At 47.9% G+C, this 27,693-nt stretch overlaps 1 protein-coding gene across 6 annotated transcripts; it reads right to left on the bottom strand.

Moving 5' to 3' along the window:
• LOC101788489 (interferon-gamma-inducible GTPase 10-like) lies at nucleotides 1-27,550 on the bottom strand. Of its 6 annotated transcripts, none has more exons than XM_013146719.3 (5): nucleotides 27,399-27,550; nucleotides 17,308-19,039; nucleotides 16,428-16,574; nucleotides 6,295-10,956; nucleotides 1-2,507 (listed from the first exon to the last, which is right to left on the bottom strand). In XM_013146719.3, exon 2 carries the CDS (start codon nucleotides 19,017-19,019, stop codon nucleotides 17,760-17,762), a length of 1,260 nt encoding a protein of 419 aa, XP_013002173.2. In that variant the 5' UTR covers nucleotides 19,020-19,039; nucleotides 27,399-27,550; the 3' UTR covers nucleotides 1-2,507; nucleotides 6,295-10,956; nucleotides 16,428-16,574; nucleotides 17,308-17,759. The 6 variants fall into 6 exon arrangements, 4 of the variants coding, with proteins under 4 accessions (XP_013002173.2, XP_063086604.1, XP_063086605.1 ...); XM_063230534.1 differs by having other exon boundaries at nucleotides 27,317-27,547; XM_063230535.1 differs by lacking the exon at nucleotides 27,399-27,550 and adding an exon at nucleotides 26,506-26,528.
• Between the last annotated feature and the right edge of the window lie 143 nt (nucleotides 27,551-27,693).

Here is a 27,693-nt window from a genome sequence, read left to right on the forward strand (position 1 = left end):
AAAGAAACAAAAAATGACATTTTATTTCAAAGTTGTTTCCATTCTTTAACCTACGTGCAAAATATGTTTCTGTTTTGAGCTTTCTTGAACCAGAAGCAACTTATCACAGTGTTTCTGGCACTGGGTACACTCTGGAATGGGTGGGCAGGATTTCCCTACTTCCTGCCCTGGCTATTAAGGCTCCTGTTTTGGAGGAACCTGTTCAAGAACATTCGAGCTGTTTACAATCTTTCCCACGTCCCATTTCCAACAGCTGCATTCAGTAACCTTCAGCATTTAGCTATTTGCACTTCTCCAAATTTTGTGGCGTAGTGTTCAAAGTGGGCTCACTGGGTCAAACACATGTAGAGATTTCATGCAGACTGTTTAATTTCCCAAGCATGGTTTTTAATCATTTTTCTATTGGCAGCAGCTTAATATGTAAAATGCCATTTTCTACAATTTCACCCATAAATTAGATTTTGCAGTTTTCCCAACTACAATAGCTGAGAAGTTGGATCTTAGTGTAGTTTCTAATTTAACTTCTCTTAATAGGTGGAGCATGTTTTCGTATATTTCATATATTTCAGAAATTTTAATGCCTCTTCTTTTTGTCCAGCTTAATTTTATTACTATGCTCTCCTCTCCGGTGTCTCACCCTCTGAAGTCCAGGGGGAACGTTCTGTGTTGAAGAGCGGGATCCCCGGCTGCAGTGCGCACTCCTTGCAAGGCATTCCCGCCCGCTGTCCTCACAGGAGGGCCCTGGAGGAAAGTTTCACTGAGCTGCGGATTCTCTGCCGTATCTGGTCACACACAATGCTCAGCTCACTGCCTTTCAGGTTTACCTGAAACTATGAACCCGGAGGGAACAAGAAGGACCGTAGTCAGCACTGACTGTCCTATAATGACAGGAATGAACACTTGTGGCAGAACACCAGGGACATTACAGACATGCAATGCACACTTCCCTGTAACGTATACTGGGCTGTGGCGGACCGCCCAGCAGTTCTTGGCTGCCGTGTCTTCGGTGAGCGGAGTCCCTGGTGTGGAAGAAGCAGGCTGCGGAGTCACAGTGAGATGTCCGCTCCTCTTGGCATAAGGCCAGCCTCCTGTACCATGCTCACCAGCAGGGGTCACATCTGAGCGCATCCAGCCTGGCCAGCTGCCTCAGGGGACCTCAGTAGCCACCCCAGTGCCCTGAGCCAGGAGAGCAGGAGGCTCAGGCCACCTCAGTTTCCCTCTTTCTGTAGCCCCGCAGAGCCAACAGAGGCACTGAAAAGGTCTTCTTTTGCAAGGAGAGCTTTCACATCACTTGCCACAATGTCCAGGAAATAATTTTGTAAATAAAATGTCTTTGTAAATTGAAGGCCGGTGGCAATGGGTCCTCCGGTGACTAAAAGAACCATCTCAACCATCTGCTTTGTCTTCTCCCAGAAGGACTCATCGCTCTCGGCTGACAGCAAGTCTGGAGACTGCAGGTTTGCCTTGAGGTCCTCCAGGGACACGTGCAAATCCTGGGCCATCTTTTCTAGGGATTCGTCATCCACCCCAAAGTGGGACCTGTACAGGCTCAGGGTGTCCTCCAGCTTCTTTCTTTCACTGTCACTGAAGAGGCCCACGAGAGGGACGGCGGCCCACGCTCCGGCCTTCAGGGCCTCCAGCCAGATCTTCTGCTTCAGGGAATCTCTCTTCCCATTGACGGCGGCTTCCGTAACGCTGGACAGGCGCTGCATGAAGGCGTGACGCTTGTGGGCAGGCAGGTCCCTCACGAGGGTGCTCTGCAACTCAGGGAAGTCGTAGGCACACACATCAAGGCTGGAGACCAAGAAGATCTTATCGGCTACCACCCTGGCCTCCTGCAACTGTGCCAGACCGCAATTTCGGATCTCTTGCAGGACCTTGTCCTTATCAAAGGTCAGTGGCCGCGCTTTTTGACAACTGACTAAAGCATTATCAATTTTCGTCTGAATAAAGTACACCTTCTTCTTGATTTGTGCAATAGCTTTAGCCAACTCTATATCGTTGCATTTGAGGCGGGTAGCAAAGATGATAAAGAAGAGGTCGCAATCAGGAATTTCCTTCAGATACTCCTGCAGTGGGAAGTTAGGGCGCCCGAGGCCGGGCAGGTCCCACAGTGTCACCCCCGGGCACTTTGAAGAGTGTACGCAGTTGCCTGCAGGGTTGTCGCCATGGGCCCCGTGGGAGCCACACCTTCCTCTTCATCCCACGTCCCCCGCAGGGCATTGATGAAAGTGGACATTCCTGCTCCACTCTCCCCTGTCACTGCGATGCTCAGGGGCTCATTCTCCATGTCTTCCAGGGCAGCTTTGATTGCAGAAGCCGCTTCCCGAAGGTTCCCCTGCTCCAGATGTGAGCGAATGAAACCCCAGGCTTGCTGTGAGGAGGTTTGGCTCTTCATCTTCAAATTTTTACAAACCGTGCAAAGGCTGTAACAAGCAGAAGTGGCGTCCTCTATGTAGATGGTGTGCAGGAGGAGGACCTGGGGGTGCCAAAGGCACTGGCGGGAGCTGCAGGGGAAGGTCAGGGGTTAGCACAGCAGGGAGGCCTTGGGCTTCCTCTTAGATCCCCACAGAGCCTCCCCCCACCACCTTCCCTGGGTCCCCAGGCCTGGCCTGCACCTCTAGGCCAGGTGCAGATTTGGCCCCGCCCCAGGCTCATTCAAAGCCTGGACTGCCTGCTCCTTCAGGAACCCTTCACTTTTCAAGGTCTGATGTCCTGTGGAAACATCTGTGTCTCCTACTAGTTATATTGTTTTAGCTGTTTTCGTTGTTAGGAAAATAACTGCATGCGGTGGCCATCTAAAAGGTAGCGGCTGAGCACCACGTCCCTCTGCTGTGTGAAGGTGACGCCTGGCTGCATGGCTGACCCTAAAGCTACAATGGTCACGCCAGTGTGGTGCTTGTGAAAGAACAGACAGGTACCGAGTGGAGCAAGGCACAGAATCAGCGTAACTCACAGGAGCGCAGTCAAGGGAGCTTAGACAAGAGGCGAAGGCAACCCAGAGGACCAAGGGTTCCCTCTGGAAGCAGCGCTGGCCCAGGCCGGCCCTGTGATCCGGAGCTCACACCCTTCACAGAACTGAACCTAAGTTGGGTATGGACCTAAATGTAACAGGCAAAACCACAGAAATCCAAGAAGGCAACAAGACAAAACCCGTAGGACCCAGGAGGAGGTGGGTAAAAAAAAGAACAGAAAAGATAAACATGAAAAAATCAACAAGGTGCACTTCGTTAAAATTTAAGAGTTTTCACTGTGTAATGCAGTAGCAAGGGAGCGAAGACAGTCTGCGGACTGGCCAAAAAGTGTCTGCAAAAACCCACGTGTGGCAGTGCACATCTGTGATCCCAGTAGGCTGAGAGGCAGAGGCAGGAGGGCCACGATGCAGGACTAGCCTGGCACACTTAGCCGGGGCACAGCTCAGCGCGAAGGGTCTGGAGCCAGCCGGGCCGTGTTTCAAGAAAAACAGTTACAAGCGACCTGCAATAGTATAACTCAAACTGTGCCGCAGACTCTTAAAGCCGGACAATAAGAAAACAAACAATGCTATGAAAAAGGAGCCGAAACCTTAGCAGACCCCTCACCGAGAAGACACTGAGATGGACGCAGGCATGAGCTTCTAGAAAAGGCAACATTATGAAACATTTGAAAACTCAGGGATTGTCAGGGGCTGAAGGCTGGCATGCGAAGGCCCAGCACAAAGGACTTTAGACGAGAGACAGCTGGTGTGACCACACATTTGGCTCCGTATGTTTGTCCACCCGTCGGCAACTGGCTCCGAGAGCCAGTCTGAGCTCCCATTGGGCCGCTGAGGCTTCGTCATGGTGGGCCCCTCTGCTGTACTCCGGAGGAGGACGCGGACAGTGTCTCTGCAGAAGCCTCTGCAGAGTCTACAAATATTTTTTCTAAAATGAAAAGTATTCTAAACAATAGAGGTATGAACAGAAAGAAAGGAAAACATGGGGATTATTTGCTTGGGGTTTTCTAGGAGCCAGCCTGCCTCCTCTGGAGAGCCCTCACCAAAGGTAGCCAGGCAGAGAGGGAAGCTGCTGGGCCTGTCAGGGCAGAGGGAGTCACAGGAGAGGAGAGGTGTGAGCAAAGGCTGCAGGAGGGGCTAGAAGGGGTCCTGCCACATGCAGCTAGCTAAGGAGGCCTTGTCACCTCCCCGGAGGCAGTGGCTTGTCCTGGTTCTACAGCCTGGGCCTGATAATGGAAGAATCATTCCTTTAAGACAATGTACCAAGAAAGATATGCCCAGGACTAAATATAATGAGCGAGGTACAAGACCTGCACCTCACAGAGAGCAAGCACAGAATTTTTAGGCCAGGACCTAAGAAACCTCAAGTCAAGTTGACATCCGGGCAGCACTCAGGCTGAAGTAGTGCCTCTGGCTGCAAGTCTGGGACTGGGCACGTCCTTCCAGGGCCTCCTGGAAGTCACCTGCTGCAGCCCAGAGGGCAGGAGTAGCAAGGACACTCCGAGAAATAACTGTTCCGGGCACGAATACAAGATCTGGTTTAGCGTCCGTGACCAGGGATGCAAGCTTACTCTGTGGAGGTGGAAGTGAGGAGGCCTGATGTCACCAGGCAGCAGGGATGCAGTAGCCACGAATGAGCCAACTGTCAGCGCTTCTGCCTACACATCGGGGGTCTCTCACGGAATGGGAGGGGAACTCTGAGTGCTGGCAGCTGCATGGCCAACACATTCTGGTGGGAAAGCAGCTCCCCGCCCCGCACCCTGCAGCTCCTCTGAAAACAGAATCCCAAAACACAGAGTCAGATAGCCGGACAGTTAGAGAGCAGTGTCCAGCCAGGGCCTCAGTGAGGACCGGGCTAGCGAGACCTCAGCCTCGGGGCATCACCTTGTGCATTTCTAGAGGTGTCAGGGTGGGGTCACCTCAGAGGGCTTGGAAGTGTCTGCTGAGACTGGTGCTGAGCACATAAGGGAGCGGGGACCAAGTGACAGGAATGGGAGAGAACAGGTGAGGACATACAAATCTGTGGCTTCAGCAAATTCCGAGCACACAGAGCCACGCCTGATGTCCAAGTGCCACACAGAGCCATACGCTGTGCCTGGACCTCTGTTAAATGTTAGTTTCTGCTCCACAATTAAGGTGCCATAGCCAGGGCAAAGCACTCCCCAGGATTCCTGGGGCCTCGATGTAGAGCGGTTAGGAGTGTCAGCCGGGTGTGAGCAGGAGAGAAGTGGGAGGGAGGGAGGCACACCACAGTCAGCCTTGCTCAGATAAACCTCAGGAGTGTGTGCACACGTGCACACAATTCCTCATCTCACCCTAGTGGCTGGACAGACGCTAATGATTTTCGCCTTCAGCTCAGGGCTCAAAGATACTGAGTGGTGGGAGGCAACCACAGACTGACCCTTAGTTGTTGGGAGCCGCAGCCCCGAGCCCGGTCGCCTCACTTGGCGGACGTGAGGCCTGTAGTAAAGAGTAAAGCCTGAGGTAGATTACCCCTCCCATCGAGCACGTTAGTTTCCTGCTTACCGCGTAAGCAACCCGCTCAACAATATAGTCTGCCTGGCAACTGATGATGTTAGCCAATCAGCTTGCCTTGCTTACTTTAACATGATTGGACACTGTATCCGTATATATACTGGTGCCACCCCTGGGGGGGAAGAAGAAGCCCGGAAGTAGAAGCCCAGAAGGAGCCGCGGGGAGCGGACCAAAGGAGGCTTCGGCTGGGAGCGATCCCAGGGCAGGCTGTACGGAGAAGGAAAATAAAAGAAAAGGTTGTCCACTGCCAGACTTTGTCGTGTGTCCTTCCTGCCGGCCAGGAGCGACATCGACACTTAGTAAGTGTCTGGCCTGGGATTCAAGGCCAATCAGGCCTCCTGCAAGCTCAGAGCTCTTTGCAGAGGCACAGCACACACACACACACACACGATTTGGTGAGGACGGGAGTCCCCGAGGCCCAGAGTGAAGACGGCCGGGGTCTGCACCCCTCTGTCTGGAGGACAGCCCTTGTCTCCCAACGGGAAGTGTTCAGGTGCCTAGATGGCCGTGTGAGGCTGGAGTCTCAGTAGAGGACCCTTCTCACGGCCACTGCTGTTTGTCACGTGACCTTTCTGCAGTGCAAAGGGCAGCCTGACAGGCCTCTGGAAACATCCAAAGTATTAAAACTCTCGGCTTGGTTCATGGCTGTTCCCCTATCCCCCTCCTCACCCTTCTGAGTTCATAACGCCTGGAAGCAAGAGTCCAGGTTCTGCCCCCTTCAGACTTACTGATCTCCAGTTCTATTTTTAAAGCATGTATTAATTCCAAAATATTTTCTCACTCACCAGGTCCTTGGAGAAAACAGGTTTGTGGTGTCAGAGTGGAGCTCTTCTGTATATCCCCTAGAAGAGCTGAATGTGCGGGGTGTGGTGAAGCCCTGCTGTCCACACCTGTCCTCCCTGGGCAGTGCAGGTCAGGGCCAGGCTCAGCACACAGGAAAACTGCACCTTGAGTGAGGAGCTGAGGACTGAAACCTCCCCAGGCTCTGCCCTCCTCAGGCAGGAATCTGAGCAGCAGCAGGGCAGGGAGGAGCCCAGAGCTCAGGGCCCTGACCCTGCAGGGACAGGAAAGTGAAACTGAAGGTGCTCTTCCCAGAAGCAGGGCCACTGCCAGGCAGGGGAAGTGAGAGGCACCCTGGTTATTCTTTCTCATCGTTTTTCGGGGACTGGGGAGGACTGCTGTGTGGGGAGAGAACAGGGCGTCCCAGGGCCTGGGCACAGGTCCCTATGAGCAGACTCCAGCTTTGGCCAGGCAGGAGCTGAGCCAGACTCACAGAAGGGGGCTGAGCCCTGGACTGACACCACTCAGGGCTCCCTGTGAGCTCCCACAGACCAGACTCCATGGCAGCGAGGCCCAGGCAGAAACAGGGGTGGGCCATGTCCCTGTCCCTGGCAGAGAGTTGGCACTGGAGTTTCCTGTTCAAGGACTGTCTCTGTTAACCTACTGTGGACTCCCAGCAGAACTTGGGACTCTAGGCAGGAACAGATAACAAGGAGCTCAAATCCAAATTTGCACTAGAAGAACTCACAGAAAGCAAAGAGGCTGCTGTGTGTGCCCAGAGAGGGCTCATAGGGGCAGGGTCTGGGGACACAGAGCTCCACAGCCTCTCCCATGGGTGCAGACTTGTTGGCCCACAACCTATGGATGCATTCATAACTCACAGAGTCTTAGGGGCCTTGGCATCCAGGGACTCTGCTGGGTCTCATTTAGGGTCTCACTGGGTGCCACCATTGGTTACCTCACTGGCCATGGGATTCATGTCAGTCTCTGTCCCCTGTCCAATGCAGAGATGAACCTGATGACTTTATATTAAGTGAAGGGAGCCTCACGTGAAAAGAAAATATTTCATGGTGTCACTTACGGGTGGAATCTGAAACAAGAGTCAAACTGAGAGATAAACAAAGTGAACACAGACATTCTGAGGGTGGCCCAGCCAGAGGACGGTGGGTCCATGCTCTGTGCCCCTTAGTTATATCCCAGGGGATGGCCTGGCTGAAGGACAGTGGATCTCTGCACTCCTCCATTACATCCTGGAGGGTGACCCAGCTGAGAGACCGGAGTCCATGTTCTGCTCCCCTCCATCCCATCCCACAGGGAGGCCTGGCTGGAAGGCAGTGAGTTTGCAATCTGAGCGTCATCCGTTGCATCCCAGAGGGGAGGCCATTTGCAAGAGTGTAAGACTGATGGGAACCCCAGGACCCAGGACCACAGCCTGGCACAGAATGCACACACACCTCTGGAGGACAAGTGATGAGAGAAGCCAGTAATGTGGAATCAGCAGTGAGGAGGCAGCAGTTGGACTCTGGAGACCTCTACCAATGGACACCAGTCCCAGCCCCACATCCAGAGGCTGAGATCAGCTCCACACCCAGCACATCTCCGGAATGTAACGTGGACATCACTTCAGAATAGTAAACACCAGAAGAAGAAACTGAACACAGATGCCCCTGTGAGCCTGCCAGCCACCAACGGGGCCCAGTACCAGCACTGGCTGGGAGAACCAGCCGGCCAGCTTGTGCATGCCAGCTGCTATTGAGGGAGCCTCAGTGTAGCTGTCTATGTATGGGGAAGCCGGGGCCTCCCTGGGAACCTAGGTAAGGAGAAACCCAGCTGCATGGCCCACCCTTCTGCACTGTGGATGACAGCCAACGTGGGGAGCCTGAGACCCACAACTGCTTCATCAGCAGGAACTCAGGAAAATGCCAAGACGAAAGAGCAAAGGAGGTCTCAGACCTCCGAGCCTCAGAGAACAATTCCATGAGACACAGAAACAGAAGAAGCTGAAAGTCACACTCCTGTAATTTCTGAAGAGATGGCAACTGAAATAAAGAACAATTTCATGAGGCTCTGAATGTAATCAGAAAAATAACATCTCAGGTAAATCAACAAATAACAAACACAGTGAAGGAAATGCTGGGCATATCTAAAGAAGACCTAGATAACAAGAGGAGCCCTGGAAAGTGAAGGAAACCTTGAATGAACAACATTGGAAAGGAATTACAGTGCGGGAAACAGATTCACAGAGAGATCCAGGAAACTAAAACTTCCATTAACAGCTGGCTAAAATGCCTGAAAGAAACTGAAGAGAGACTTTCAGATCTTGAAGACAGGATGGCAGCTGGTGATCACAAAAGAAAGATCTCTTAAAAATTCCAAGGAACCTGCAAATAACAATTCAACGGCTGCAAGATGATAGAAAGAAAAATATTTTATGAAGGGTAGGTGTCGGCAAAAAAGCAGTCAATATAAATGACATTAAAAGGCTATTTACGGAAGTAATGCAGAAAACTTGTAATGCATGGGGAAAGGATCTGACACGCAGCTAAGTGAGCCATGTAGAACTCCAACTAGCCATAACCAAAATAAATCTACACCCAGACATACAACAGGTGGACAGGTGAGGACAGGTGTGGGCAGCAGGGCTTCACCACACCCAGCACATTCAGCTCTTCCAGTGGATATATACAAGAGCTCAACTCTGACAGCAGAAACCTGTTTTCTCCAAGAACCTGGTGAGTGAGAAAAAATTTTGGAATTACTGGAGACCTAAGAATAGGTAGCTCAGTGGCTGTGAGGGGGGAAAAACTGTTTGCTCAGTTTGGGCTGTAAGGGGTACGCAAGCTGAGGAGGGGTGGTGCGTGGACAGCTATAAACCACACAGACAGTGCAAGCATTCGGATACTGTCAGGCAGCGGTCACAGATAGGCTTTTCCCTTGCACTGCTGAAGGACCCTGTGAAAGACAGTGGCAGGGCCAGCCCCGAGAACCTCTGGCAGCACACATCCCCGACTCACACCTAGACACTCAATCAGAGCACAGGGCTCTCATCAAACCAGAGGTGCTGAGGGGTCCGTGTTTTCTACTCCAATACCTGGATGGACCTCTCCCCACCAAATGCTGGCCTTGGCCTTTGGCTCTTACTAAAGAGCTCTGCACTTGGGGGGACTTTCCCTTGGATTCCAGCCCTGACCTTGGTTTGCTAAGGATTAGATCACAGTTAGGACACAACCTGTCAGAGTCCTTGAGCCTTCCTGTGACTGGGAGGACCCTTAGAATGGTCTTGCACAGCCACCAGGACGCCAGGAGGATTTATGAATGGATATCCACTCAAGGACCTTAATAAATCCTCCTCCCCCTCTCCCCAGTCTCTCTCCACCTCACACTCCGTGAGTGCATCTGAATGGCTCTAGGACGAGGGGACAGGCACCTTGGGAAGGGCTCTGCCCAGCTGCCACAAGTTGACTGTTGAGAAGGAAGTAGTCATAAGCACTGTGAAATGATGTGGGAGAGAGCACAGCAGCATGGGTGTTGTGTGGCTGACATTCGCACAGGGGCAGAATTGGATGTCCACCTCTGTTTCCTCCAGTTCCTGGCACTGGACCCCCACTCTCCCTGTCTGCTCAGTTCTTCAGGACCAGTCTCTGCACACACGCCCGTGCCCTCCCATGTGTCCTCCCCACTGACATCCCCTGGAAATGCCCAGCACTGAGCCAACATGTGTCGTGGCTGAGGTGCCCCTAGTCGGTTCCCCTTTGGTTGCGTGTGGCTGTCCAGCTCCCGGGCTTGCTGGCTGTATACTGCAAAACACTTTATTTCTCAAAGGAGCTCCAGGGAAATGCTTTACACATAGCAAGGAGAGGCCCCTGTAGCTGCCAGCTGGCAAGGTCTCCCCTCTTGTTTACGTGAAGAGGAGCCTGTGGCACCAACTCTATGTCCCTTAGTGGCTAAGCCGTCACTCAGCCACCTGGTGACACCAGGGCTTCCCCAGTCCCCTTGCATAGAAAATGCTTCCATCCATTGCCGTAGACACCAAACTACATCCTATGTACCTTCCCACTGTGTCTTTTTTCTAGAGTCCTGGACTGCTCACAGCCATGGGCCAACTGTTTTCCGCAGACTCCAGCACAGAGAGTAAGACCTTAGCCTCCAGCTTCAGCGAGTATTTTAAAAATTTCAAGCAGGAAAGCAAAGTCCTCTCAGAGGAAGCCAGCAGGTTGATTGAGTACTTTCTGGAGAAGGGGGACATTCCAAAAGCAGTTTCTATAGTTAGCTCTGCTTCGAAAGACATCGATAAATCTCCACTGAGCATAGAATTGACAGGGGAGAGTGGAACAGGAAAGTCCACTCTGATCAATGCCCTGCGGGACATGGGGAATGAAGAGGAAGGTTCTGCTCAAACTGGGCCAACTGAGACCACCATGGAGAGAACAGCATACAAACAGCCAAAGGTTTCCCAGTGTGTCAGTATGGGACCAGCCTGGCCTGGGGACCACCAACTGCCCTCCAGAAACTTACCTGCAGAAAGAGAAGTTTGCTGAATATGACTTTTTCCTGATCTTTTCTGAAAGAATATTGCCCCAGATGGGACACTGTAGCCTGTGAAGCTTTGGAGGCACAACAGGGGGCTCTATCTTGAGGTCACCTTTTCTTGCCCCTAGGCAATTTCCCTGTGGAGCCAAACGAATACCAATGGGCTCCCGTGCATCACTAATGCCCTTTAGGCACCACCCCTCTCCTAAGCTACATGTGTGCCCCCACACCTTGTGTCCCTCAGAGAGAATGCCAGACCCTGGAGAGTCAGGGGGTCACTCCCCACATTCTTAAAATAAAGGTCATTTTTATTTCATACTTCTTATCTTTTCAGGCACGCCGAAAATCCTATCAGATGGTTCCGTTCTGCGCCCAAAATTCTTTTTTTTTTTTTTAATTTAAAGAAAAGGAAACAAAAGAATACATGGAGATTTTAAAAAAGGGTAGAAATGATACAAACTTACAGAAAAACAAACGGTAAGAAATTGCTGGTTGATAAGTTACACATTGTCATCTTAGAAGTAGCTGTTCATGTTATGGAATTAAAGCATTTAGAATGACATTCATAAAGTGACACTACAAACCCTTCTACTCTATGATCGAACAAGAGCTCAGTAACATGGTTATCAGTCCTACACATTTGTTTTACTTCTCAAAGAGGGTAAGATTAAACATATCAAAACAGAACATAGCAGTTAAAAAAACAATTTAAAGAAACACAGATTTCGTAGCAGGCCCACTGGAGATCTTGATTGTCTATCTAACTGTCTCTAGTTTCTTACAAATAGTTGTCCCCATCTTCACCCACCTTATATACTTGTGTATATAAGTGTATATTATAGAACTAATCAAATCATTGAAGACTTTTTAGGTCCTCAAGTATCAAATTAGGGAAGACAATAGTAACTACCAACGCATCTCTCCTTCTCTTTGTGATAGCTGTCCCCATCTCTACATATGCTGAAATTGAACTCAAGAAACCAGTCCAATGTCATTCTAATCAGCAAACATTAGTATTGCTAGAATTTCTCTCATAATGCTACTAAATTAGCCTTGGGTTTCTTAGCATCTCTTCCTCAGAGTATCTGTTCATTACATCTTACATTATATAATCTGTTCCCATAAATAATTAAAAAGAAAAAAAGAACCCATGTGTGAATTTCTACATATATATCTATCCTCTCTGTGTTATAGGGAAAACCAAGTCATAGCAAGACAGCAAAACAATTTTCTAGAAAAACATGCAATGGATAAAACATATAAGACCACAATATAGATGATCTTCCATAGTTACTATGTTTCCTCTTGTTATTTTCAATAGATTTGACCACCACACTGGCTTATTATAGTTAAATATAGTATCACCTATTTTTATAAAAACTTAACTTTGGCAGCATTGTAGGATTTGGAAGCTGTTACTAATTAATACCAGTATGGATATTCTTTACATCTTGTAATCCTCAGAGTAGTTGCCTCTACTTTTAGGGTTGATACTGACAAGCATACCAATTTCAAATAAAATCAGCCAAGGCCAACCCATAGTCTTACGATTCAGATTCAATTAAGATCAGTCATAGTAAGACAATGTAAGTATTATAGGATTTCAGTTTAAGTTAATAGGAAAGTAAGGATAGTTACCATGGTATAACCTGCTATTTTTGGGTCAAGATGTCTGTGTCCTCAAATCTGACATGAGTGGACAGACCAGAACAAATTAAATTCAATCTAAATATAGCACTAGGACTACGGTGTCTTTTAAATCGTTATACACCATTAGCAATGACCTCTGCTTTTTTTTTTAAAAATATAGTTTCAGAGCTGTCTATACTAAAGACTAGCTTACCGTCTCTGCCTCATGTCTGCTACTCCACTTTTCTGCTATAATTTGTCCACCTTATTCCCTCATTCCACTGTCTGCCCCGTTCACTGAGGCCTCTCTGCCACTGTTGCTGGAATCCTGGTATCTCTTCCTCTCTTTCTCTGTAATGTCCTTCAGCGCTCTCTGTAGAGTTGGACTGGTGGCCACGAACTCCCACAGTTCCTCCTTGTCTTGAAAGTATCTTATTTCTTCATTAATTTTTAGAGAGAGTTTTGATGGATATATGAACTTTGGTTGCATACATTTTTCTTTCAGGACTTGGACTATTTCTCCCCACTCCCTTCTTGACTTAAGAGTTTGTGTTGATAAGTCTGCTGTTCTTTTGATAGATTTCCCGTTATAGGTAACCTGCATCTTTTCTCTGGCTGCTTTTAATATTCTGTTTTTTTGGTGGATTTCTGGGATCTCGATTATTATATGTCTAGGCATAGATCTGTTTTGGTTGTAGGTAGCTGGTGTTCTGTATGCTTCTTTTATCTGGATATCATTTCTTTTTGCTATACATGGGAAATTTTGCTTTAATATATCTGTGAATATTTTTTTGTATTTCATTTTTGGATGTTCCTGCTTCCTCACTCACATTCTTTATTCTTAGGTTATGTATCTTTTTGTCATCTTCCAGTTTTAGAATTGCTTCTTTCTGGTCCCTTGTTATTTTTAAGAGGCTTTTTCTTTCACGTTCATATGTCCTAAATCTCTCTTCAAGTTTCAGAAGGCTGTCTTTAGTTTCTGTCAAGGCATTTTGCCAATGTTCAATGGAGTTTTTAGTTTCCTGATATTCTCTTTGGATCTGTTTCATGTATTCTAAGTTACGCTTAAATTCTTCTTCAGATGCTTCTCTTTCTTTTCTGATTTCCTCAGTTCTTCCATCTGTGTTCTCTTGGGCGGGGCTTGTCATTTCTTTAATTAATCTCTTTATATCTTGCCTCACTTGGATCAGGAGTTTAAATTCCTCTATGAGATCATGTAGGTACTTTTTAATTTCGGCTGATGCTGTCGAGTATTGGATGGTTACTGTGCTTGTTCTCTTCAGTGTTTAGTTCTCTTGGGTTTATTTTCTCCTGTTGAACAGCTGGAGATTTTTTTTTATTTTTATCTCTTGTCATGTTTCTGGTTTCTTTCAGACTGTCCTGGAGTTCTCTGGCCCTCTCCGAATTGCTTAGGCCCTTTCAGAAGCGTGCTGGCTTGAGTTTTTGCTGTCCTCCCCAATTTGCTGTTATCTGGGGTAGACTGGGCTGCAGGGGCAGTACAGGCTAGTCTCTAGCCTCTGTGCCAGTTAGTTCCTAAATTAGGCTGTACTTTCTGGTTGTCACTGAGTTGTGACTATTTTGTATCTGCTCATTGGGCCCCAAGCAGAGGCTTGGGTTAGCCCCAGTATCTCCTGCCAGTTCTCTTTGTACCAGAAGCAGCTGACTAATGTCACTATGGCACAGGGTCCTGCCCAAATCTCAGCTGTTCTCTTCCAGACCTCTCTGTGTCAGGAGCACCAGCACAGCAGAACTGCCCAAACTCAAGATGTCTCCCACCAGTTCTCTGTATGAGGCTGAAGCCAACATGTACTCAGGCTCTGCTCAATTCCAAGATGCCTTCCACTAGCCCTCCCTACAGGGGGCTCAGTGACGCCACTGAGCTGTAGGTTCTGCCCAACTGTAAAATGGCTGCCACCAGACTCTGTGTTATTGATGTCCCCATGGTGGCGGGCACTGTCCCATTCCAAGATGTTCTCTGGCCAACCCCAGCAGTCGCAGGGTCCCCAGTACTCACCAGGGTCCACGCCGCCCACCTTTCCCACGCTCCCGGCACAGTGCGGATGGGTCAGAAATCCGCACAGCGTGCACACCCGGTACAGCGGAGAACGGCCAGAAATCCACGCAGCGCCTGGTACAGTGCGGAGTGGTCAGAAATCCGCGCTGCGTGTACTCCCCGTACGGCGTGGAAGGGTCAGAAACCCGCCCAGCGTGCACTCCCGGCACAGTGCGGAGCAGCGTTTGGCTTTGGAGCTCGAGAGTCTTTCACAATCTCCTCTGGTGTAGCGGGGCAGTCAAAAGCCAACACAGCTTTTCCTGTTGGGTCCATGGGTTAAATTGTTGATTTAAAGGCGCGGGATTTGCAGCTTCCCGTTTTCAGCCTTCACAGTCTCAGCACGACTTTAAATCCTCCAGCTGCACTGTCTTGGTTAATAAGAATCGTTATCCATTTGTCTGGCCCTCTCCATGTTGTCATATTCTAGCTTCTAATATGATTTCTCCAGAGAGACTTTCTGCCCGATCCTCTAGCTAGCCGCCATTTTCTCAATACCCGCGCCCAAAATTCTATCATCCAGTGCCTATTTGGGTCTCATAATGACCACACCAAAAAGCTGCCCCTGGACCTACCACGTGCAGGGTTCCAATCTTAACCTTAGTGTGTTAGTCTAATGCAATCTCAGACACTGGACCTAAAGATGCCCAGTGGGCAGCTGAAGCTTGGCACCTCTGCCTTCATTGTTCCCTCTACGTGACTACTTTAAAACTTTGGGTCAGAGCCCTGCTTGGCCCTGCATGTAGACGCACTGAATACTTAAGGAGTGTCTCTAATACGAGGAGTGTTAGCCCTGAATTTATCAAGCCTGTCTCCCTCCTTCACTATTGAAGACACCATGGTGAGAGTAACTGAAATAATCATTTCCAGGGATGGTTGGGACACCCAATTCCAATGCCCAGTTCCAGGGCCAGCGATGACAAAGCTCCAGCCACTGTCCTAAATGTGCAGTCATCTCGAATATCTGGAACCTTGTGGGCCACGCTGTGATGAGACCACTGTCTCCTAGCTGGAGCAGCTACTTGGTGAGCGCTGTGCCCTCCGCTCCCCATGTGTGAGCAAGTACCTCACGGCCCCTCAAGCCACAGGATTTGTCTACTAGTGCAGAACCAAGATGGAAGTACCGAGCAGCCGGATCCCAGCCCTCCACAGCTCAGTGAACACTCATTCCCATTTTTTCTGATTTTCTGAGGTCTGTATTGCCTTCAGTTCTCCAGACTGAAGTCTTTTTCTCTCTTCTCTTCCTTTCTTTTAGGAAGGGCCAGGCTTGATCTCTATCAACTCCTGAAGCTAAAGTCACTTGCCAGTTTCTCTTGCTCTCCAATTAAAATGTGTTCCTACAAATTCTTGCTGGTTGCAAGCTTTAAGGTCTCTGCACTAGCTGGGGGCATTGGGAGTAGCCCAAGAGTGTAGGTAATGCAGCCAACCATCATGAAGACAGCAGTGGCAGGCCTTTTGCCAAGGAGGAATGCTGGTCCAGAGCCTCTCAGGTGCTGGAATGGACAGCAGGGAGTGAGCAGAAGACCAGTGAGAGAAGCTTAATCTGTATTCCCAGCCACTACTCCGTGGTCTCATCACTGCCTGAGCTCCACCTCCTGTCGGTTTGGAGCAGCGTTACATTCTCTGGGAGCTAAAACCATGACGGTGCACACAGGAAATCTGGGTTATGTGCTCCTTATGCAAATCTAATACCAAAGCCATCTCTCCCCATCTTTCACCACATCCACAAAAAAATTGTCTTCCATTGCTTTTGCAAAAAGCAATTGCAATTGCAATTGCAAAACCATTGCTTTTTCCAAAAAAGGCTGAGGACCCCTGCTTTGAGGCCCAAGCTCATTCCAGTCCTGTGTCCAGTGGTCAAAAGAGGAAACGTAAGTGGAGACGATGAGGAGCTCAAGGGTCTGAAAACTGAACCACCAATGAACTCACCATGAGACATGCAGAGTGCTTGCATTTATGCTGTCTTCGGTGGAACAGGAGGAATAAAACTGCTCTTCAAAATGCAAGAAACTGTTCGCCTCTACTTTGTCTACAAGACAAAATGAGCAGCTTAAATCCTGGGAAATGAATCGGTATCTGTGAAAAGTAAAAAAAAAATTACTTCTGTGTAGGAAATGCTTATTCATATGGGAAAAGCAGAGATTTTTTAACAGCAATGGTTGTCCAAAGGTAGCGTGAAGAGATCTCTCTCTGTTAGTGCTGCACCATCTGGTAAACCTTGGGGACACACAGAGTGACTACGCCAGCTCCAGCCCTGCTGAAAGCTACACAGGAGCCCCCGCGTGCTGGAGCAGGGAGGGCTCGAGGGCCGTGAGCTGGCTGTGCTTTCCCGTGTGTCAGGCCCCCACACCTGGGACAGCGTGCAGAGCAAGGGAGACCCGGCATGCAGCTTCCTGCCTTTAGAGCTGTCACTGAGCAGCGTCCAACCTAGACCAGGGAGGGATGTGGAAGGGAGTCACAAGTACGGTGACTGGGGCACAGGAATAAGAGTCCCCAAGCAGTGGCCGTCCCACTTCAGAGCGTCGAGGTAAAGACTTGAGTGAGAGCAAACTCACAGCCTGGCTGCCCTTCTGATTGCAGGTCAGGTCACCTGGCCTCCCACACTCCCTCCCAGGTCACCTTCGCTCTCTCCCTCTCCCGACCTCCATTCCACCTTGTCCCCTGGACTCTCGGCCCAGCCAGAGTTGAGGAATTCCCAGAGACATGCTCGGAATGGGCCTGCACAAATGGTCACCAGCATGTTTTCTCTAATGCCTTCTCAGCCTTGCCGCCAGGTCCTGCGGCGTTTTCCCGAAGCACACTCTCTCACCTTGCTTTGAGCAGGGGCCCGGCTCCGGGATCTTGCTTTGTTTGGTTGAAGAAAGTATTCAGATAGTGATAAAAAGAGTAAAAATACCCAAATGGAATAAAAACAAAATAAATGACCACATAACACTAGTTGTGATTATTTTAACGTGTTTATGAACAGAAGAAATAAAAGGAATTAGCAGACTACCTCAGATTAACTGCAAGCTATTGCATAGTATCTCAGTGCAGGTTTTGATCACATTAGGAAATACTGGCAGAAGAAAGTCCAGGCCAAGCCACTGTGCACTGCGGTGAGGTACAATGGACAGCCATGGCCTTCTTCGCGGAACAGAGATTTCTTCTTCCTTCGGGGACACTGACCCAGGATTGGCAGGAAGAGCACCACCCCCAATGATGCAAGACCTGAGGTCCATTTCCAGCTCTGTTGGGCCAGCCTCAGTGCTTCTCCCTTGCTCAAATGTGAGCATTTATAATCTTATGCAAGAGGAGCTTAGCATCGTCAGCCACTGTATCAAGGAATTTTGAGCGTAGAAAGCAGGCTTTCAGAAACTGGGCGACAACAGATGTGACACCTCCGTTCACTGAGCAGAAGCTTTCAGCACAGCGCATGGCCTTCGCCGCTGTGCTGTCATCCTTCACCAGGGCCCAGAAATCCAAGCACCTGGTGTAGCCCTTGATATCCTGCACTGATGTGCCAAGCTTCATGGCAGTCTCTGCAATGGACTTATCATCCAAGCCAAAATATTTTCGGTAAAGCTTCAAGCACGCTTCCTGTTCAGACAAATCAAAGCCTTTGAGGATGGGCATAAAGGGAATGAAAGCCAGAGCTGAGGACTTCACAGCGTCCAGCCAGATCTTCTCCTTGAGGAAACCTCTCTTCAGCTCAATGCAAGCATCTGACAGCGTGGGCAGCATGACTGCGAAGGCCTGGCGCTTGTGAGCAGGAAGCTCCCCCAGCAGCGTCCTCTGCAGATCTGGGAAGTCAAAGTCATGCAGCTCAAAGTTGGAGACCAAGAAGATGCGCGGGTCAGGCACTCCTATGTCATAGAGGTTAGCCAGGCAGTTGTCTCGGATCAGCTGGAGAACTCTCTCCCTCTGGAAGGACTGGGGCTTGCCTCTCCGCTCATTATATAAATCACTGTCCACCTTGCTTCTAACAAAGTAGAAGTTCTTCCCAGCTTCCTGGATTTTCCCGGCCAGGAGAGCATCGTTGCAGGTGAAGCGGGAGGAGGAAATGATGATGAAGCAGTCGAATGTGGCAAAGCCCACTGCTTCGAGGTAGGTGTCCGGGGTGAAGGTGGGCGTCCCGGTCCCAGGCAGGTCCCAGAAGGTCACGTTGGGGTATTTTGGATGTTTATAGGGGGTTTTCTTCTTGGTGATCTCCACAACCCCAACCTCAGCCGCCCCTTCCTCCTCGTGACCAAGGCCTCTGAGGGCATTGATGAAACTGGACTTGCCTGTCCCCGACCCGCCGATCACAGCCACTTCCAGGGCAGCATTTTTGGCCTCACTGAGTATTTCTTCAATTATATCCACCGCAGCCCGTAGGTTCCCTTCTTTGAGGACTGCTTCAATTTTACTGAGAGTTTCTGGTGGAATGACACCTCCAGCATTACTGATGAAGGCAGCACTTTGAGACATAAAGTCAGCAGCTAATTGCTGGAAATTCTTTTGAGTCAAGTTCTTCAGGAAGTCTGAGATCAATGCATCCATGGCAGCTGACTCGGGAAGGTCTGTAAAAAGGAGAGAAAACAGAGTCACAGGGAAGCAGCATCCAAACAGAAGGACAGTCCTCAATACCTCAAGGGACTTCTGACACGATTTAAGGCAGGACAGACAGGACAGGAAAAGGACATGGAGGACGAAGCACAGGTGGAGTGGGAGCCAGAGAGGTGGAGAGAGGGCTGGAGCCAGGATGCAGGGAGGCGGAGATGCGGGCAGACACAGGAAGTGCCTCATCCCACAGCCTCAGGGAGCCGGTCCTCCCCACATTCAGTTTCTGCACCCTAGAAACTAGCCTTTCAATTTTTGAACTCCAGGATGAGAAGAGATTAGATTTCTGTTTTCCAGAAAACTCGACACAGGCACCCTGGGCAGGCAGGACCAGCAGAGGGGAGGCCCTGGTGCGGGGCACAGTGGACAGGCTGGACCAGTGGCGTGGGGAAGTCTGAAGCGGCGGGGAGAATCTGAGCCAGGAGCTGGTAGATGAGGTGCTCAGCGATTTTGCTGCAGCACACAGACACCCAGCACAGGAGCAGGCGGGTGGGGCCACCATTCTGCATCAAAGGTCTGAGGAGAACTCCAGCAGCGGGGACCAGTGCCTGCCTCCACATCCGGAGGCCAAGCTCAGCCCCACACCCAGCATAAATCCCCTGCACAGGTGGCAGGTCACACAGCACACTTGTGGGGTTTGAACTGGATACTGCCACACCAATGTGGATGCCAGAGGAATTCCACTGCTTTTCTTTCTCTTTACGTGATTGATTTTCCTTCTTCGGTCCGGTCTTTCCTTCTTCTTCCTTCAGTATTTAGTCTTTTATGTCCCTTTTGTTTCCTTCTACTCATCTTCTTTCTCGTTTTCCGAACAATTTCTCTAGGTTTTACGATATTTTCATGTTAGGAAACACTGTCTCCTTCTGCTCCACTTCAAAACTCCGCTGCTTTGTCTTTCATTCTTCACCCCTGTGTTCTCCTGTTTCCAAACATTTTGGAGATAATCCTTTTCCATTTAGCCTTGCTTCTACTATATTTCACTTAATTCATCTCTCTATCTGGTCCCCTAAGCCCCTTAACCCACAGTGGGGTAAAGCCACTTTGCTGAGAGGAAAATCATTGCATCCAAGTTTCTGGTATATGCTGAGTTTTGTTACACAACTGTAGAATCTGCTCTCATAGGTAAAGGCATCAGCTTAATATTTATCCAAGCTTATCAGTAGTCAGCCTGCGTTTGATGCTATTATTATTGCTAATTGTATTTGTTTTTTGGTCTTTTTTGAGATGGGGTATCGCTATGCAGTTCAGGCTGGCCTTGAGCTCACTTTATAGCCCAGGTTCGTCTGGAACTCACAATGATCTTCCTTACGTCAGCCTCCCGAGTGCTGGGATTACAGGCGTGAGCCACCACACCCAGCTTGCTAATTGTATTACTTTAAAGAGGATGTAAACCTGTTATAATCAGTTTTTCTTCTTTGTATGAAAATTCTGTCATTGTCTGGGGTCATAACCATTACTTTATTCCAGTAGCAAAGGACTGGATGCTGAGCCAAATACGCAGCGTCTTCTCATCCATAATATATTTGGAAAGTAAGCTCTTGAGATAGACACAAAGACCAAGAACCACCTACATCCAGAAGACATCGCTGAGGAACAGACATTTCCTAGGGAAGACTCAGCACTACAGATAAAGCTACCAACTGTAGGAATCTACAAGCACAAACACAGAACACTAAACTGGAAAACAGAAAATGACAAGAGACAGAAGAAAAATGTAGCCCCAGACTTCTAGCCCACCCAAGACAAGTCTAGAGCACGGTGAGTTAGAGGAAATTGAAATACTCCATCTGGAACTTCCTGAAAATGATACCAGCAGAAGTGAACAAACAAATGGATGAGACTATAGCGAAAATAATCTCTCAGGTAAAAATAGAAATGATCAAAATGACAGAAATTAGAGCAGACACAGATTTTAAAAATACAGGAGCGTAGGAAAGTGATGGACGCCATAAACACCCACTATAGGAAAGAAATGGAACCTGTGACCCAGATTCAAACAGAAATCCAGGAGATTAAAACTCTGTGAAAGTATATGCAAGAGACTGAACAGAGGTGAAGACAGAATATCAGATTGAGAAGACAGGACTGTGGCTAATGATCACAAAAGGAAAGTTATCTTAAAAATAGCCAGAGACTATGCAAAGTCAGCTGTAAGATGAAGCAAATCAGAGCAACATAAGATTGATTGGAGTCAACAAGAAAGCTGGAGACAGCACAAATGCCATAAAAAACCTCTTCACAGACGTAATGCTAGAAAACTCCCAAACATAAAGAATTTGACATACAAATAAATGCAGCATGTAGAACTCCAAGTAGCCATGACCAAAATAAATTTATGCTGATGGATATAATAATCAAGATTACTAAAACTCAGCACTAGAACAGAAATTAAAAGCAACTAGAGAAAAGAAACAAGTCACCTGTAAAGGAAAGCCTGCCAGAATCCCAGGAGACTTCTCAACACAAGTCCTCAAATCTACAAGAATTTGGAGTGAGGTATGTCAAGCCCTAAAAGAAAACAACCTCTGACTCACATTAATGTACACTGCAAAATTATCTTTCAAACTTGACGAAAAACTAAGATACTTCTATGACAAATAACAACCGTAGAAATTCATGACAATCAAACCAGGCCTCTAAAATGCTCTGAAGGATATTTTAGAAAGAGAAAACAAAAATCACAAGCACAAGAACAGCAATATAAAGAAGCCACCGGGGAAGGCAAACAATTAAACAGAGGGGAAAGATAGGAAAACAACAGCAAAATAAGATGAAAAAGATAAGCCGATACAGATCGCTTATCACCATCAATGTAAATGGTCTCAATTCAACAATCTAGAGAAACAGACCGGCAACACGGGTCAAGCAGCAAAATTCAACAATGTCCTGCATGCAAGAAATACATTTAATTCAGAGAGAAATCCAGAGACTCAAAGTCAAAGGATGGAAAACAATACTTCATGCCACAGATGCCTGGAAAAAAGCAGGGGTAGCAATTCTAGATGCAGACAATGTGAACTTCAGAGTAAGACTGATGGATCAGAAGAGACAGAGTCACTACATACTTGTTAAGGGAAAAGATCAAGAAGAGACAACACCCATAAATACATACACACCAAATGCTGGTGTACCCAAAACCCAGCTACATAAAACTAATAATAGTGGACATGAGAAATCAAATGAGCACTAACACAGTTCTAATGGGGGACCATAACACCCCACTATCACAATCTGATAGATCAACTAGACAAAAATCAACAAAGAAATATCAGAACTAATGTAGACCTGTGAAAATATGAACTTAGTAGATGTCTATAGAGTGTTCAATGCCACAACATGAGAATACACACTCATCTCAGCTGCCCATGGGACATTCGCCAAAATAGACCACATACTATCCTGTATAACACACTTTAATAAAGGCAGAGGAATGGAAATGTCCCATGTATATTATCTGACCAAGGTACAATCAAAATAGAAATCAACAGCAAAATAAATCATAAGAACTACACAAACACTTAGAAATTAAACAATATTCACCAGAAAAACTAAACTTTCACAGAGGAAATTAAAGAAAAAATTAAACTACCTACAATTAAATAATAAGACTGATACAACATACTAGAACCAATGGGATGCAATGAAAGCAGTCCTATGAGGGAAATTCATGGTGGTGAATTCTCACATCAGGAAAAGACAGAGCTCAAGTAAACAACTTAATTAACAAACTTTGTTATGAGAGAGCAACTTATAAAGAAAAGAGCAAAAATTAATACAATTGAGGCTCAGAAAACAATACAAAGGACCAATGAATTGAAGAGCTGGTTCTTCAAAACATTAAATAAAATTGATAAAACTTTAGCCAACCTTCCCAAAGTAAAGACTCAAATTCATGCAATTAGGAACAAAAAGAGTGCAATCACAAGAGATTCTGTGGCAGTCCAGAAGATCATGAGTATCTACTTTGTGAACCTGTATTCTAATAAGATGGAAAACAAAGAAGAAATGAACAGACTGCTAGACACATGAATTGCCCAACTGAGCTGAGAAGATATCAAAATTATAAATGACCAGATATCAGTCAATGAAATTTAAATGTAACTAAAAACCTACCCGACAGAGAAAAGCCTAGGTCCACACGGATTCACTGTTGAAATTTAAAAGGAATTTAGACAAGATATAATGCTATTCCTGCTGAAACTTTAATGAAACTAAAAGGGAAGCAACACTTGCAAAGTCATTCGTGAGGGCAAGTATTATCCTGGTATCAAAACTAGAGAAGGACCCAATCGATAAGAGAAAACTGCCAGCCAATCTCCCTCCTGAACACTGACCAAAACATCCTCAATAGGACACTGACAAATGGGACACAGCAAGTCTTCAAGAAATTATTCATCGTGACAAAGGAAGATTCATCCAGGGATGCAGGGATGGTTCAATATATGCAAATCAGTAAGTGTAAGACGTCATGTTAACAGAGCCAAAGACAAAAATCACTCACAATAGACACAGAAAAAGTTGTGACAAAGTTTGACACTTATTCATGATTAAAAAAAAAACCTCCACAGAAAATTGAAATTGAGGGGTCATGAGTTCGATTCCCAGTACCAAGAGAAAATTGAAATTGATGGCCTTTACTTCCATCTGATAAAATCCATCTATGACAAATCAACAGCTAACATCATACTAAGTGGTTAACAATGAAAAGCTTTCATCTAAAATCAGGAATGAGGAAACAATGTCTACTATTACCATGCATATTCAATATAGTTCTGGAAACACTAGCTAGATCAATTAGACAAGAAAAAGAAATACAGATAAGAAAGGAAGAAGTTAAATATCACTTTTTGCAGGTGATACTCTATGTACAAGATCCCAAAAACTCCATCAAAAGACTTGTAGGCTTAATAACCATATTCTGGAGCATAGCTGGACACAAAGTCAACACTCCAAACAGCATTCCTGTACAAAGCCTCCAACTCACAGAGAGAGAAATTAGGGAACTCACATCTTTCACAATACCATCCAAAAATGAAATAGGAATCCATCTAACAAAAGAAATCAAAGGCCTGTGCATTGACAGTTTCAGTACCCTGAAAGAACAGACTGAAGAAGGTATCAGTAAATGCAAAGACACCCTTGACCACGGATAGGAAGAACCAGCCCAGTGAAAGTGGCTATACTCTCAAAAGTGCCACACGGATTTCATGCAATTCCAACCCAAATACCATCAGCGTACCTCACAGAACTAGAAAACATTCCTAAAATTCATGTGGAACCAGAAGAGGCCTAGAATGGCAAAAGCAATTCTTGGCAGTAAAAGCAAGGCAGGGGGCATCATAGTCCCTGACTTCAAATTATACTACAAACAACTGTGATAACAGGAAAACAGCAGGTACAAACACACACGTGAGGATCAGTGGAACAGGCGAGAAGAGGCAGAAACAACTTCAAACACACTGAGCCACCTCATCTTTGATCAGGAGACAAACATTCACTGGGAGAAAGATGGCCTCTTTGATAAACGGTGCTGGAAAACCGACTTTCCAAATGCCAAAGGCTACAGCTGGATCCATGTCTACCACCATGCAGTAAACTAAAGTTGACACAGAAGCACTGAACCTGCTGGAGGCCAGAATAGGCAGGACCCTGGAGCGGACAGCTGTGTAAAAGGGTCTCAGGAACAAAGCCCTGACCGCAAAGGAACTACTACACAGAGCCAGCAGCTGGGGTCTCATCCTGTGAGAAAGTTCCCACACAGCCAAAGACATCACCAACAGAGTGAAGACAGCCCACACAGTGGGAAAAAACGTGACCCAGCTGTCTCCTAGACAGAGGACTTACATCTAGAACATATAAACAATTTTAAACAATCAGATCCCCAAATTTAAAGACCCAGTTCAAAAATTGGCATCTGAGATGAACACACTCTTCTCAGATGAGGAAATACAAATGGGAACTAAGTACATGAAGAAATGTTCACTATCACTGATTATTTGAGACACACGAATGGAAACAATGTGGAGGTTCCTTCTCACTCCAGGAAGAATGGTTATTATCAACAAATCAACCAATAATCATGGAGAGGCTGTGGCAGGGAAAAGGGATTTTTTTCCCTGTTGGTGGGAGTGTAGACTGCTGCAACACTGTGGAAATCACTGTGATGATTCTCAAAAAACCAGGACTAGTGGGACCATTAGACCCAAATATACCCCTTCTGGTATTACCCCAGAAGAATTAAAACATCCGTCCACAGCAATATAAGAGCACCCATGTTTATAGCAGCACCGTTTGTAATACCTAAGCCTTGGAAACAGCCCAAATGCCCATCCCCTGAGGAATGGATAAAAAAGAGGTGTGTTTTCAAACAGTGGAGTACTACTCAGCCATAAAAATGACAAACAGGAGCCATTTCTAGATTAACGGGTGCAACTTGAGACCTTCCTTCCAAGCGAAATACACTGGACTCACATATGTGACTGTCACCGTGTCTCCCTGGTGAGAGGATCTGAAATAGGAAGGAAGGACCAAATGCTCAAAAGGACCAAGGAACTAGGGACGGGGAAGGGAGAAAGATGGAAGGGAAAGAAAAGTGATTTCCCAAAAAAGGATAAAATGAAAACAGCTTTGTAAACAGGGAGGGGAAGAGGAGGGGCTGGGGAAAGACAGGGACCAAAACATGTCACCCACAGGTACAAACTCCCTACGGTGAGGATCACTATGTGTATCTACAAGGTACCAATACACTTAACTTTAAAATGACACAGGATAGCTGCTCATATCTACAGTTCACAGGGTGGTTTTCCACACGTGTGTGTGGTGTCAGTGACAAAGTCAAAGCCATGAACATCTATCCACCCACCCACTCAAACACGGACCACTGCCTGGCTGGGACACACCGAGAATCCTCTCTCCTGGCTGTGTGCGAGGGACCCTGCGTCCCGACAGTCCCGCTCTGTGCTACTGCAAGCCACCCTGCTCCCTGTCATCTGTGTCCTCCTCAGGAGCACCCTGCCCTCCCTGCTCCACCTGGATCTTGAGGCTCCCCCGAACCCCGGTGCTGGTGGCTTGGTCCCTGCCCATGGTGCTCCTGGGTGGTAATGGGCCTGCAGGAGGTGGGGCTGGGATGGAAGTCAGGCTGCTGGGTGTCCTGGGAGGGACACGGGGCTCTGCCCCTCCTTCCACCTTTGCTCCCCAGATAAGGAGAGGGGCGCAGGCCTCTGTACAAGGAGCTCCAGGCAGTGAGAGGCCCCGCCGCCGGCCCAGAGCGCGGGAGGGTGGGCGAGGGCTGGGCCTGGACACAGGAGCCAGCATGCAGCTGTGCTCCCTCTACCTGGGCCGTCCCAGGGACTGTGCACTGCTGCTGGCTGACACGCTGCCCCCCACTCTCCTTCTGGGGCACCAGCATCGTATTCTCTGTTTCTACCTGATGAACTGTTTAGATCCCACAGAAGAGTGAGAACAGGCACATCTGTCTTCCCGGCCTATTTCTGGCTGTCCTCCTGCTCACCGTGGAGCCACACAGGATGGAATTCTGTCCTTCTCTACGGCTCAGTATCTCCCACTGTGCATGGAGACCAGGTTTTCCTTTGCCATTTGTTCACCAACAGAGGCGTACATCTGACTCTGCTTGTGTTTTTTTAAGCTTCACAGGTGCAGGGGAAGTTGGGAGTAACACGGATGCACATGAGAAACCACAGCCTCAGCTTCGAATCACACAGCTGCTTGAAAACTGCTTCCTGCTCACAGCCCACGGCTTGCTTTTCCACCTCCTAAAAAGGGCCTGGGCCCCGGAACCCTCTGAGGGTCCCTAAAATAGGACGGAGTTTTCAGGGGCAGTTAATAAAGCCATATAGCAGCTGCTGAGGGTAGTCAGGCTCAGTCAGACTCGGAGCACATGCGCGTCACCCTCGAGAAACACTGTCTGCATTATCGATGACGAAAAACAGATTTCTAAGACATTCTACGCCCGACAAGCTAGCATTATAAAACACTGATATTTGGATAGTGCACGGCGTCATCTGCAGTGGGAGACACCCAGCAAATAGTCTGCTCAGTCCAAAGGTTCTCACAATTTCACAACAACAAAAACAAAAGGAGTCTTCAGAGACCAGTGTCTCTGCTGTGGGAGGAGGGTGAGCTGACCTTGCCTCCCATCCCCACAGAGTGCCCGGCCCAGCCCACTATGCACATAGTGAGAGCCCCGGCCCCTCAGACTTAGCAGCATCCTCACTCACCAGCCTCAGGCAGATGGCTAGTGAGGGAACACACCCGCTGTGTCCACTGCAGGAGGAGAAATGCTGAACCCCAAGTGCTCACCGCTCTCCAGAGCCTAGCAACGTGGCCTGCGAGCCCTGAGTTCTCCAGGAAACCAACACGGTGTCAGCCTGGTCAGCTCAGAGGGCAGGAGGTGAGGAAGTGTGAGTCCCCAGGACCTGTGCACCCTGTCACCAGCCCCAGGGAGCACTAAAGAGGAAGGACCTCCCACAGCCTGGCCCGGGCCACACCCTCATAGGGGTGGGCTGACCAGTAAGGCAGACAGTGAAGAAAACCAAAAGGAAACCAGAGAGGCTTTTAGTTTTTGAGGAATCTCTGCTAATTTCCAGAGTAACAG

Source organism: Cavia porcellus, unplaced genomic scaffold (assembly GCF_034190915.1).
Source record: "Cavia porcellus strain 051 isolate PalLab524CR breed Dunkin Hartley unplaced genomic scaffold, mCavPor4.1 scaffold_19, whole genome shotgun sequence".
NCBI classification, from domain to species: Eukaryota; Metazoa; Chordata; class Mammalia; order Rodentia; family Caviidae; genus Cavia; species Cavia porcellus.

Coding starts and splice junctions, on each gene's coding strand:
- LOC101788489 (XM_013146719.3), bottom strand. CDS start 19,019: ATGGATGCATTGATCTCAGACTTCCTGAAGAACTTGACTCAAAAGAAT.